This window comes from Papilio polytes, unplaced genomic scaffold (genome assembly GCF_000836215.1).
Source record: "Papilio polytes unplaced genomic scaffold, Ppol_1.0 DF823823.1, whole genome shotgun sequence".
Lineage (NCBI taxonomy): Eukaryota > Metazoa > Arthropoda > Insecta > Lepidoptera > Papilionidae > Papilio > Papilio polytes.
The window spans coordinates 944385-959262 of record NW_013525381.1 but is presented as its reverse complement, the minus strand read 5'-3'; the positions used below and the strand labels follow the sequence as shown (position 1 = coordinate 959262).

The window sequence follows — 14878 nt, the reverse complement described above, 5'->3', positions numbered from 1 at the left end:
AAAAAAAAAAAAAAAAAAAAAAAAAAACAAAACACGGCTTTAGTATCCTGTTTCTTGTTTAATGACTCTATTAAAAATTTTCCTTTTCTGCTCTTTGCTATCAATATACAGCTCTTTCTTGTAATCTACCCATATTTTAATATTACTATAGCACTACATACATACTCGTATATAAATTGCCTTACATCTTCTTGTCATTTCATTTTCTCTTTCTCAATAAATGACAAAGTCTGTTTTCTCTAAAATTTTCAATAAATCAAGTAAAACAAAAAAAATGTACTGAAGCGTAAGGTACAATGTTAACAAAATACATTAATATATGTAGATTTATAAAAGTGCTCTCAAATAATGTACGATCAACGTAATTCAACGCGGTTATAAACGAATGCTTCGAAAGACGTAAAAGGAGTCGCAATAAAATTTGTTACTTCGTGAAGTTGCTCGTTTGAAAATCCCTTCAGACGTCCGTGATAAATGGCATTCGTCTTCACGACTCAAATGTAGTATTCTCAAAGACGTGACATGTCAAGGAAAATAATCCCAAGATGAATTATAGCTTGAGGCTTTTTATAATCTGTATCACAAAAGTTGGTTCAACGACTTTCGTTTGTCTTGAATTACATTAGATCTGGTTCATGGGCGTCGCCAGAGGGGGAGGGGGGTTAGCAATGGTTCGCTGCCCCCCTAGAGAGTCGAAAATTGTAAAATAAATATGTAGAAAAGACAAATACGAATTGTCAGTTTCATTAAAAGTAAGACCACTTCATAATAATAATTATCTTTGAAATAAAGAAGTATAGTCATAGCCCCCCATCAGGACAACATTGGTCAGCCCCCCTCCCTAGATTATAAGCTGGCGAAGCTCTTGGTCTGGTTGGTATACAAGTCGATACATTTTCTACATAAATTTTTATGAAGTAAATGAAACTCGATTCCTAATTACCTATAAAAGTATATAATATTTAAAGCATCCAAAACACAATGTCTCGTTACTCTCAATTTTAGTAAACAAAGAGCGCCTAACCCGATTACCATAAAATGGTAAGTATTATTTAAATTTGAGCTTTACGTGGCAGCAAAATTATGACAAATGATATCCCCGGAGTGAGATTTCACAGGTTGGGCTTTGCGCAAAAAGTAAGAAATACTTCTCGACTACACTGTCGCGTTGCTTTTGTTTATACTTTAAAACAAACGACAGTAGGAGAATCAATTAAATATTACTAAACTCAACTGAATCCACGATAATATATGGAAGAAAACGAAACGCATACTTCAACCTCTAAAGTCAAATTAGCTCTTAAAAGTCACAATAAAAGATATATACACCTTCAGCAAAAAAATTACAAACAGAACCGAATCCATTAAAACTGCAACACAAAACATCAACCATACTTAATTAAGTATGTAAGCCGATGCAAGGATTTACATTCCATTAAAATATTATTTCATTTTGCGTCGAACCCATTAAACTAAATTGATATAAAGTTGAAGCTCAACGATGCTTTTAACCTAAGAGGATGATTTTCGATGTATTTTCATACGTCAGAGATAATTACAATGGCTGTTGAAATGAAATTGAATTATTACATTTATTTTATACAATTACTAGCTGTCCGCATGCGGCTTCATCCGCATGAAATTATAAATTTATTGTTTGCATTTGTCAAATTATCAATTGCAAATGTCAAAATACCAATTACCTTACTATGGCAATCTTGCTTCCTTGATGTTGGCAGCAACTTACGGTCTCTTTCCCATATCAGGAATTTTATCCAAAATATTTACCCCCTAAGTTTAATGGCGTGAAAATGTATGTATACAAATATGAATAAAAACATATGGTGTATAACATTCAATAAGCATTTAGATGTATACATTTAATTATTGATAGATTTATTATTAAATGCTATCAGTGAAGTGACTTGGTATTGAACAGTTCATGGATAATGGATCGAATGTTGAGCACTAATTGGTTTGCAAATCCAATTAGGTCAGCCTCAGTACACATTAAGCACGTACGGTGCATTGATTTGATGATTTCTAGCTCGTCGTTTTATCATATTAAATTAATATATGTGTAACCAAACGATAGCAGATAGTGTAGTCCATAAATTGACAAAACTACTAAAATAGCTTGTCGTCTAATTTATTTTTCGTCATTTATTTTTCCATTAAAATCTCAATTCTTGTTCATGATGCTTAACAAGCAAATTGAAAATCTACCGATAACCATGTTGACCATGACCATGTTTTTAGTTGAAACTAATGCAAGTTCAATCTTAAACTTAAAGGTCTGATAGAGGATCAGATAGCTTAAAATGACGTCATTGGGAGATAAGTGTATAACATCCGATATTTCCAACACATTTTTTAAATGTTGTATTGTTATAAGACAATTTACAATTTGGTGGGACACGCCCTTAGGAATTTAGGAATATATCAACTCATTAAACATACAAACGTGACAAGATAAATAAAAAATAACTTTTGTAAAGTTAGAAATAATACAAACGGTATAAAAGTTCGCAATCTGCCTTCTATTTGTAAAAGGAATTGAAGTAAATTTCCGTTTTATCCGGCAAACTGTAGAAATCCTCCAACTTCGGTATCCAACGGTTAGTGGAGAAATGATAAAAGTGAATAATGCCTCGCAATGTCTTAGCGTTAGAGTAACTTACTTTTTTATACTTTGTCACTTTACTTTGAAAGGTAAGTTTTAAAGCTGGTTTTTGATAAAAAAAATTGCATTCTTATGTAGAATTATTACAATAAAAATTGTTGAGTACTCCTGATAATTTTAATTTATCATTATATTCAAACAACGATAACAGAATAACACTAACGTAGTGAAATTTTAATAAGCCTTCTGTGTTGAAATAATCTTTAAATATAACTAAAATTGTCTCATAAAACCTTCAGCAATGGAATATCATTTGAGAACTCTTTAAAGCTTTACATAACGTAATTCCAAGTATAAATCGAATGTTAAATTGAACAAAACTAAATTAAACATACTCCATATTGTAATATAAGTCCGTATTAAGTAGTGCTTGGCGAAGTGGCTTTATCGCAGCGTACCTTTGTAAGGAAATAGAGCTTTCGACAGTTGAGAACGTATTGGAACTTGGCCAGCGTGCATTTAAGTGCTGGAAAAAGCTTTAAATTTTGATTAGAAACTTGTGAAATTTATAAAAATAACAGAACTACTGCAGTGTAAAAACACACATGGTTTTTATATTTTCCTTTAAAAGTTAAAATTAAGATTTAAGATTACAAATACGGATTCGTTAAATCTAGTTTTTGAGTGCAAAATACAACCTCTTTGGCTGACAAGCAGTATTTATACAGCCAAAGAGGTTGCATACTGGCCACCAAGGCATTTATCGTTGTCGTAAAAGAAAATATATAAAAAGAAGAAGTCAAGATGTGATCGACATAGTTTTGAGTTTTAAGTTTTTATAAATTTGTGTAAATAAGTTTTAAATATAGACATGTTTGTTTTATAATAAGTGTTTTGTATTTTTGGCTGCCGCGCTGTCGGTAACAAGTTAAACACTAGTAATGTTATAAATGCGAAAGTTTAGAAGTATATTTGTTACCACGTAACTACTGGACAGCTACACAGATCTTCATGAAATTAGGAATTAATATTTACCACTGACCAGGAACGTGGATCGTCCTCCCTCCAGGTGGACTTTTTTTTATTTATTTACATACAGAGAAAAAATATATAAACATTTGCAAATTAAAAATGTCGCCAAACTGCACAGCAGTTTGTTGGCGACAAACAACCATTTCTTATAAATATTAATTTATTATAAATGGAATTCTACTTATTCTTATATATTTACATCAATTTTAATTTTGTAAGAAATGATTTCTTCATTTATTTTTTACAATTTTGTGCAATGCAATTGGGGATGGCTATGTCCTACATTGGGCAGATAAAGGCTGATGATGATGATTTTCTAGAAGAGTACATAATAATAATAATAATAAACAACAACATCTCACGAAGCTCTCGCTAGACAGTTGGATTAAGGGCCCGATTCAAAAGGCGGTTATTTTAGAAACCGCACAAATAGTGAGGACGTTCCTGTCTCTGCAGCTCTGACCACTGGTTGCTTGAGTCATCGGATTCCGCAGCCGGTGGTGCTCTATTTTTTATATAATATATTTTATTTTATTTTTATATTCTTGTAAAATGTATTATATAGAGAATAAGAAATAAAGATATATGGAATAATAATAACTCATTTACTACTAAATTTGTAATAAATTGAAACGCTAGCATATAGCTATTATATAAGTAACAATTATAAACAATGATAATATTGGGTTTTAATATTTAGACGTCTTTATAGGAATCTTTATACTAAATACGTAAATATGATTTATGTCCATGTTAAAGAAAACAGTATGTTTTTAGATGTAAAGACATCACAATAAAATCTACGTAATACGAGTACATACATTCGGTGAAATGTTACTGCTACTCGTAAAATAAAACTTGTGTTTGTAATAAAAAGTAAGCATCATTTTCGCAACTACAATCTTTATTTTCTTCTTGCTAAATATATAACTTAAACATATTGCTCAGCCATAAATCTTTATTTATAAGATAACAATCCAACGCCTAAAATATGTATTAGAAATATCAGATTTTGTTACCTTATTGACAGTAGCATTTTTAAGCTATCTGAGCCTATCTCAGCTAGTGGTGGGACAGGACCTTAAGGTTTGAATAAGATGTTTCATTCAATTATATCCTGACTCGAACCCCAATTTAAAGTGTCTTGTATAATCCTTTTTTTCTTAATTTCTTAACTCTTTCCACCCTTTTCGTACAACTAAAGGATGGGTAGAAGTGGATCTAAGGGGAGACGCACGGGAAAGGAAATATTCTATCTCTTTGCGACCTCTTCTCCGCTGGTTAAAGGTTGACATGCATTCGCGGATATCTATGGGCAAAGGTTACTTCGCTATTTCGGTAAATTACGGAGGCCTCTTGTTTATTTACAACCTTATGATAACAATTTTTTTACTTATAATTCCGCTTCAAATACAAAAGAACCAGAAAAATTTAAAGCGGCAATATCCTTTTATTATTAAAAAAAGCGCAATTTAAGACGATTGAAATCATAAATGTCATATAAATAATGAAGATTAAATTAAAAACGATAACTTTGATATTTGCGTGTGAAAGGAAGATTACATTACATTGATTGAACTAGGGGGGGTTATTCTGGTTTTATACCGTGTATGCATGATTATTAATTTCCTTAATTATACATAAACCGAATCAGAAAAAAACAACGAATTCGAAATATGCAAATAAACTGTTGTCGAATCTTAAAAACATCCGAAGGTTAGAACTGCAATTATCATTTTTTATGTCTTAAATAAAATACAGAGTTAAAAAGAAAATTATCGTTTTGCAAAATCAGCTACCGTCAATTGAACATGCCGAGTCTATTTGAAAAGTAGAAGAGCAAACAGCCCTCGGGTGAGCAAATACGCTGACATAGGTGCGGGCAGAAATCGCTTGTTACACTTAGTAACGCTTCTTAAAGATAAACGAAGGGTTCAGTGACGCGTTCTTATCAATTAAGCTTCTCAATATTTTCTTCATTAAATACCGCAATGTATTGATAGCTATATACATAGCATATGTATTCTTCCAGACTATGTTATACATCTACGCTAAATTTCATCCAGATCCGTTCAGCCGTTTAGACTACAAACTCAGACATCCATCCAGTCATCTAAACTTTCGCTTTTAAAATATTACGAGTAGTATGAAGTAATATGTAAAATGCTTAGTTTCCTCTGCCGAAAATGTATTGTTATCTATTTTTAAATAAAGTGAAAGAAAATAATGTTTTGTGTCAATTGGACAAGACAAGAACACAACAGTGGGTACTTTCAAAAATCTTACGCACAAGTTGTATATATTTATTTCAAAATATTATAACTCTTGATATCCTAATTAGTTAGTCAGGACGAAGTGCATACTAAAAAAAAATGTTTATTTACGTCACCATTTTAACATGCAAAGCCGGTACGAAATTAGCGAGATTATTGCGCTTAGAATCACGTCGGACGGCCATTAAATAAGCGCTTCAAGTGTCCTCCGACTTACTCCCGAGTGCTCGGCGACTACATTTAAATAAAAATAAAATCAAGTGAGGGAGGAACTTACTAAATAAAAATAAAAAACAACGACAAGCGACAACAGGGCTAACAAGTTTAAGGCTGATTACGATATAACTTTAGGCTTTCTTTTAAATCGTCTCAATTTGGCACGAGGCGTTTCTTTTATGCCCTTTTTAATTGAAATGTTCCTAAACTTCAAACAGACAGATACATTACAGTGTACTGTATCTTTTGTTATCTTTATCGCAATGCCCTTTTTCTTTTTACAACTTTTTAATTTACTTGAGACATATAACCAAACGCAAAACCGTGGTCGGACGAGGCCGGGATGGTGTTTAAGCTGGCCGACATCTGTTTAAGAAAACAGTTAGTTAACTAAGTTTTGTTTGTTTAAGAATTATGGGCCGTTATCGCCGTTTCGCGACAAAGCCCCCTATCAAAAAATAAATGTAAAAAAAAACAGTGGTCTTCTTTGGTATCTCTGACATATCTGGTCAATTTTTAATCATTATTGTTCGTAACTGTGTGTTCGTTCTTCTTTCAACAAATATGAGCGTTTACTTCCTTGTATGTATTAGATGAACGGCTGTTGAATAAATTGTCGATGAAGGTGTACATAAAAAGATCAGTCACGCGGCTCGGAGACGGCGCGGCGACGGACGCCACGGCATTATGTTTATGTAAACGAGCCTTTGCCGCACGTGAATGACACTGTTTAAATGTGGCTTTTCACTGTTAATATACGTGTATATAAAACATATTGACATCCCTTTCATACTCTTTGAGTAAATAGAAACAGCGATAGTTTTTTGTCAAAGTATTACAGCGGTGGAAATTCACGGTAACGCTTTGACTTGTGCAATTGGTAAATAGCACGCCCTACTCTCGCCTTAGTTTAGATGTCAATTTATATGTTTTTATACTGATAATATAACTTCTTTTAATATAAATACTGAAAGAAAATGGTATTTATATTATTCATAAAATTACTCCAAATAAATCTATCAAATTAATTGATTGACAAAACCTTCCCTTAATGAATGCTTGCCACATACCTGAAATACGTGAATTGAACACAAAACTCGGCGGATTAATTAAATAATTGTTAATGTCCAAATTTCGTAAATACCAATGCAATTAACATTTCCAATAATTTAAATAATTAAACACGTATTTAAAATACACTATTAACTGCTTGAATACTTGAAACATTTTAGTTAACTATACGATTAATTAACAGCGATATATTGAATTAAATAGAATCAAGAGTGAAATGGTGAACAAGAGCTACGTAAGCAGACTGAAAGGAAATTAAACGTTGGTCCGGGGTTAAGTCGTTGCAAACGTTAAATTGATATCGACTCGAGGCTGCGGTGAATAAGCCAAAGGATTCAGGCCGATTCAAATGTAAATACTCGTCTGCGATATCTGATTTACACGAATAAAGTTATTCAGTAACTGATCATGATACTCGTAGCTGTAAACTATTCAACGTATAATCATCGTTGCTGGACAAATTGGATGGGAAATTGCTATATCGCTTACAGTAACAAATAATATATCAGAACTAACAGGATATTTGGCAACATGTCTATGACAATACATCAGCAGCTCACTGCACGTCCCCACTAAGAGGCTCGGAGCCTAACCTAAATAAGGGGGTGACTAGGCCATAGTCAACCACGCTGGCCAAATGCGGGTTGGTTGGCTTCACACATATCTTTGAATTTCTTCGCCGATTATGTGTAGGTTGCATCACGATGTTTTCCTTCACCGTAAAAACGTCGGCTAAATTATGTACATGTGAAAATTCGAAAAATCTAAAATCACATGGTACATGGCGGGATTCGACCCCAAGACCAGAGTCAAAAGCTTAAACCACTGAGCCACTGACGCTTTATGACAATGGTGTCTATAACGTTTTATTTTTTAAATTTCTTACAGTTCACTATTTGGCGAGTTTACTATCGTATGATAAATGGTAGTAACTTGAAACGTAAATAGAAGATTCAAAAAAGTTATATTATAATCTTCGAATATGATATTCTAGCTGCCGTAGTTAATGTTACAATCTGATTGATTAGACTCTTCATATCTGTTCTTTTTAATCAGTAAGTCAGCGCTGTTGGACACTAGGTACACTAAAGCCCATCCAATCTGGAGCGCGCAATCAATTAACAGTGAATGCCGGCGCCCAGCGTGTTGACTTTGCAATGTGTTGTATACGTATAATGCGAGCGTCCAATATTGATTGCTTTGAAAATACAATTATGTCGACATCAATATGCATTAAGCTCCTCATTCTGCTCATTATGGATAATTAATGACCCGCTGGCTTAGTGGAGAAGTTCGGCTCTCTAATACATAATTAAGGAAGCATTAATTAAAAGTGTAATCTAGTTAGAGAATATTTTCGAGATTATCACGATTTAAATTTTTTTATTCAAAAAGAAATGCAAATAATTACTACACTGCAATAAGATTTTAAAAAGTTAACGAACATTCATTGTGTATATCATTATCTCCAAATCATTTGATTTAGAATATTTTTAATGCAAACGTCAATACTAACATTTGTATAACCTCAAAAATTATAGTTAGAAACTGTTTAGTAAACACATGTTTTGATAGCCGCTGATTGTTACTATGGATGTCATCGTAGTTATATGATTCACCTACATATATCCCCATCCCACTTTAAATATAAGTACATCGTTATTTATTGTGCAAAATCATATTACCTAAGCCTGCACGTAATCTTACTTCTTACTAATATTATAAAAAAGTTTAGATGGATGGATGTATGGATGTTTGTTAAAGTTTGCAGCCCAAACGGCTGAACGGATCTCGATGAAATTTGGCATAGATGTAGAGGATAGTCTGGAAGAACACATAGGCTACTCACTTTTGATTTTTTTAATTCCAAGCGGACGGAGTCGCGGGCGAAAGCTCGTGTACTAATAAACAACATTTATCAAAAGAATGCGCCGGTCACTGAGTGACGGTATAAAAGGGTTAACGTTTAGGTTAAAATATATCCGAAACAGTGTCATAGTTTTTCTATTATTTATTTAAACTCACAATGACTAACAACGGATAGGTTTAGGTTAATACATCACTGAAACCGTATATTGTGTGCAGTTGACATAACCATTCTGGAACTGCCTTACAGCGTATTGTTTGATCCTTTATGAGAATTTCTAAAATTAACAAACGCTAAATGTTTTGTAAGCATTCAAATGAAGAGGGTTCTGTGCCCAAACTTCTGAATGAAATAATTTCGAAAGGGTTATCTCGGTCAATTTCTAACTATTTTTTTATTTGTAAATTAAATTGTAAAAGTAATATTTTATTAACGTCTTAACCTAAAATATAATATTTACTTAAGTCTTTATCAATATCTCTTACTTGTTTGCTGGTTGCTTTGTAATATTTATTTAACAAGCGCCTGATGAAATTTTCACATTCATACAAAAATACTTTTTACCTATTTTTTAAATGTGACTAAAAATCACATATTGTTACGATAGTTAAGCATAGTCGTTAATTATACATAAACATGAAGGAAAATGCTAAATGACTGAATAACTCGTATCACTAGGATAAATATTGTTTAGGTAAACCAAACAGCCAGTCAAAGTTACCCGAGGCGCGCGTGCTCTGAAATTATATCGCACAGAATATTAAACAATAGGAGTTAACATATTATCAATAATATAATAAAAATAACTGTATTTCGTATACTAGATCTTACATAAATGTTCATAACAAAATGTGCATACTTTCTACCAACGGGTCACGCCTAAAACGACCGTTGACAAGGGTCAACTCCAAACAATGCGAAGGGTTTACTAATAAAAATTCTTCTACGCATATTTACTTGGCAATTTAAAAGGTTTCATTAAATTTTAAACATAAATCGAATTGGACAAATATATCAGTTCAATTTCCTGATTTGCATTTATATACCTAGGATTTCGTCAACTTTTATTTTTGTAGCAGGAAACAAAGCACATACAAATATGTAGGTTTTTGAATAAAATAAAGATAAAATTATTAGTTTTCCTATTATTTATTACTAGATTTTGTTTCGCGTCACCGTCGATGTGAAATTTTAAAATAAACTTAAAAAGCAGCTACGTTCTTCCAAACTATGTTCTACATCTATTCCAAAATTCAACGAGATCCGTTTACCATTTTAGTATTTCAGGTGAAATAGGACGCATTTTTTTTAAACATGTACTAAAATATTACGCTTAAATGTAATACACAAAAAATTGCTACTATTCTCTCTTCAAGCAGATATTAAAGTGTGAAGATATCTTACTTACCCTTCTCAGCCAATGTTCAAAGATTAGTTTAGGCTACGGGATCAAATAACGTCTGAACGGTGTAAATACAGCGAACGCTTCTATAAAAATCTTCCATTGCGCCGTTTTCAGAGAAATTGGTTTAAAAAGAAAATACATCATAAGTATTTTATGATACAATTGTATCTCAATACGGATCTATTTACAATAAGTTTTTTTATTAGAAATAAATCAAATTACGCTGTACTTTTCATATGGTCATTTAAATAAATTCGATATGTATTATTTATTTTATAGTGAACATAACACCTACGCCAACACACAACACTGAGAACCATTAGGCGCGGATGTATGTAGCCTTTCTCAAACTCTAATTTGATGGAAATAAATTTTCACATGACTTTTTGTTAACTCTCTCTCTCTTTCCCCATATTCGTATGTCCCCAAAGTGGGGCAGAGGGCGACCACAGTACGCCGCCAGTTTTGTTAACTCTCTGTCTCCTATTCCTATGTCCCCAAAGTGGGGCAGAGGGCATCCACAGAACGCCGCCATTTTTGTTAACTACTTAGTATTAAATCTCATAAACGATATTGTGTAGGACACTATACATCAGAATTCTAAGTAGTTAAGTAGGTTGTAGGGTGTTATTTACACCGCCCTCTCATTTTTATTCCGCCGACGTTGCATCTATCTCAGACTCCGCACCTTAGTTGATCTTTATGGGGTCTTGAACTGCGTGTGCAGCCACTAAAAGCATTTTCATCGCTTACATAATTTATCGCCGTATTGTTTTGTTGTCTAAACATCTGGTTTCGTTATTTGATGTTTCAGGTGTGAAGATTTTTATAAGGCATGTTTTTAAGTCATCAAAACAAAATGGAATCAAAATTCAACGTGTTTTAATGTAAGAGCGCTGTTTAATTAGTCGTTACCGCCCGCATGCGTGGGTCAAGAGGTTTTCTGTCCACATATTACATAGTGCCTGAATATGAGAACCGTTTTCATTAGTTACTACTGCTGGGTATCCTTACATTAGACTCTCACAACACCTTACGAGTCCACTACGTCTCCGCACGACGCTTTCTTAACATCGACCAATCATTTTAATTAGTCGTCAGTCCGTATGCGGGGACTCCCCGCATGACGTATAATAACCGAGTTATCGACTGTCGATATTGCACCATTTTATCTTTATATACCTACTTAGTTTTGACAATTAAATTTAATATTTACAACGTAAAAAACAGCGTTTTACTTTATCACTTTAGTACCTTTAAAATTAAATTCTATTGATTTACTTAAAATACAAAGTCTATGATAACTGAAATTAAACGATAATTCCGTTTATATTTAGAACGAGCTGTTGCCCGCGACTTCATCCGCGTGGTATTAGAAAACATACGAACTATATAAATTACAAAAAGCTACATATCCCTCGGGAACCGGACATTCCTCGGGGATGAAGTTTATCCCATGTGTACTCCAGACTTTGTTTTATATCTGTGCCAAATTTCAATAAGATATGTTGAACCGTTGCAGAATGATCGAGTAAACATTAAAAAACTAAATTAATGAATCCCACGGGAACCATAACTATTCCGGGGATAAAAAGTAGCCTATGTGTTCTTCCAGACTATGTTCTAAACCTGTGTCAAATTTCATGGAGATCCGTTCAGCCGTTTAGGCTACAAACGCTAACAAACATCCATCCATCCATCCATCCATCTATCCATCCATCCATCTATTAGTAAGATTAGTAAGATTGTTGATGTTTGTCAAAATCTATACTTGTTAATAAAAGTGACGTGAAACCATTTACGTATTATTAATCACATTATCAATAGTGTTTTCTTATCTGTAATAATTTAATGAGTCATTTGATACACGAAGCCTTGCTCAAGTTACAAACACCGCGCGACCCACAAGCCGCGCAGTCGCTTACTAACAACGCTGTGGATTGGTTGCTAAGTGGCCGGCGCAAGAGAAAACGACATTTTCACTTTTTAAATTGCTAACATATCAACAGGTTAGTTAATATATGTGTTTATTTCTAGTAATAGTAACTATAACATGTTATTGTAGAAATGTAAACTAAGTGTACTTTTATTTAATACTTACATTTTACGCAAATATTGGATTTATAACCTCTCTGCAAATATGTATATGTTTGTCTTGATATCTAAATAAATACAAATGTTAAACTAGGTAATGTTTATCTTAGGTAATGTTTAAAGTACCCTTTTAGATTATAGCTGCCGTTACTGTTGTAGATAACTCCAATGAAATTAGTATGTTTGGAAAGACACATTTGTAGTTATTTATAATTTTTCGAGGTCGTTCATTGGATAGCCACGGTATGTGTCATGGGAATTAGAATAAAAACTAGTTGGTTGAAAATATAGAAATTTTAATTTTATAATTTTTTTTAGAATTCCGCATTTGTGATTCGTAGGTAGTCATGCTATTGTAGTTGCTAATTTTGTCGCAACCGTCCTTTGTTTCTATGTCTAAATAATATACGAAAGAAGAAAACATTGTGCAACAATTCCGGGCTGCCAATAAACATAATTAAAATGATCTGTTTTTGGACACTTTTCTATTTGTTAACTTGGTAGTCCTAATGTCAGGTCGATTAGTTAAATGGCCGGTATTTGCCTCGAGGATTTTTCTCCATTTGATCAGACTTGCAGGTAGGAGGGAAAAAGAGGATAAGGGAAAGACAAAGAAGGAGATCCTGTCAGTTTTCTCTACCTGCACGGAACCGTTAATTCGAACTTTTTGGAAAAAGTTTCGAACATTATATATATATTGTTCAATAATACTGTTCTAATTAAGACCACCAATTAAAATGTATATTTGAGTTTTGTTGAGAATAGTTATTGATCCATTTTTCTAACGTTTTTCAGAGTCAACATGAATATCGCACCAGTGGGACCTGACCCCACCCGTCTGACGTGTTCGTCGTGCGGCGCCGCCATCATTTCGAGGGTCGAGCGCAAAGCCACAACAAAAACACACATAATAGCTCTTGTACTATGCTTGTTTCTGTAAGTACTAACACTAGAAATAACCACCTTTTGTATCTTGCATTAAGGACTATAATTGCATGTACAGATACATCTATTAATCGAAGATCATATCGTCGAGTTGCTATCACGTTATGAATCAAAAACATTATTAGGTTTTTTTAGATTTAAAAAAATCGATTATTACCAAGGTCGAGGTGCAATTTAAATCGCTTGAATTATGTCTGTACACGATTCAAAGTTTAGAACTACTAAATGTAGAACTACTAAATGACCATGACCTGACAAGGTTGCAAAAGCTCACAAAAAGGAATTTAGTAATCATTAGACTATAGTAACCCAATGGATGATGGATCCCTACAATGTAATGATCATTAGATTGTAGGAGCCCGATGAATTATGGATCCCTTTCCCCCTGAAACAAGCAATGATGAACATTTGATGATTAGAGTAAAAACGTTTTTATTTCCAGATGCTGGCCCTGTGTTTGTGTGCCTTACTGTATGAACAGCTGCCAGAATGCTGACCACTATTGCCCCAACTGTAATGCGTATCTGGGAACCTATCAACAATGAAAACCTACGTGTAATATTTAATAGCTTTGTCCAACTATTTTTACACACCTATAAGTCTAAAGATGACACGGGACTAATTGTTTTAGTATTTTATATTGAATTATAAAATTGTTCATCAAAACAATGGCCGGAAAATCATGTGTCTATTGCTGTTTTCTGTACACTTTTATAACATTTGTTTCAACGGATTTCATCTTAAGATTACCAGTGACATTGTAGACCGTTGGGAGACCAGTACATAATGTATTATTTAAAATTTACATCATTAATAAGGTTTAGCACTTTTTTGCAATATAAATGTTTGTGTAATATGCCAATTCTATCTTTACTAATATATTTATTATATTATTTAAAAAAAGCTATTTATGTAGGATTGTAAACAATTTTATGCATTATTTGTAAACATGCTGTACCACGGGTTTCCAATGCGGTAATATCCGTGTGAAAACACATATATCTTTTTTAATTTGCGGAGTATGAAAGACATTTTGCGAGCAATTGTTAAGATTGCAAATAAGTATTTTAATGCTAAGTACAAATTCAATATTTTTATTATTGTTAAATACGAATAAAGTGTGTATTCGTTGTAAGGTTTTTTTAATTATATTAAAAGATTTTAAAATTACATATTATATCATTTTCTACCACTTAAGACTTCCACATCTTTAAAAAAGCAACTACATAAATCTTTGACATTTTATAAACACGATTACTTTAATTTTTTCTTTCAAATAGCAAAGGCATGAACGGAACCAAATAATCGTATAATTAATTTATGTAAGTGTGCGCTTGAGCTTCACCAGCTGC

The 14878-nt window shown here is 32.9% G+C and overlaps 1 protein-coding gene across 1 annotated transcript; it reads left to right on the top strand.

The window, feature by feature from the left end:
- Positions 1–12389: 12389 nt before the first annotated feature.
- Positions 12390–14661, top strand: LOC106103358 (lipopolysaccharide-induced tumor necrosis factor-alpha factor-like). Its single transcript, XM_013283101.1, has 3 exons — positions 12390–12496; positions 13377–13517; positions 13969–14661. Exons 2-3 carry the CDS (start codon positions 13384–13386, stop codon positions 14069–14071), a joined length of 237 nt encoding a protein of 78 aa, XP_013138555.1. The 5' UTR covers positions 12390–12496; positions 13377–13383; the 3' UTR covers positions 14072–14661.
- The last annotated feature ends 217 nt before the right edge of the window (positions 14662–14878 follow it).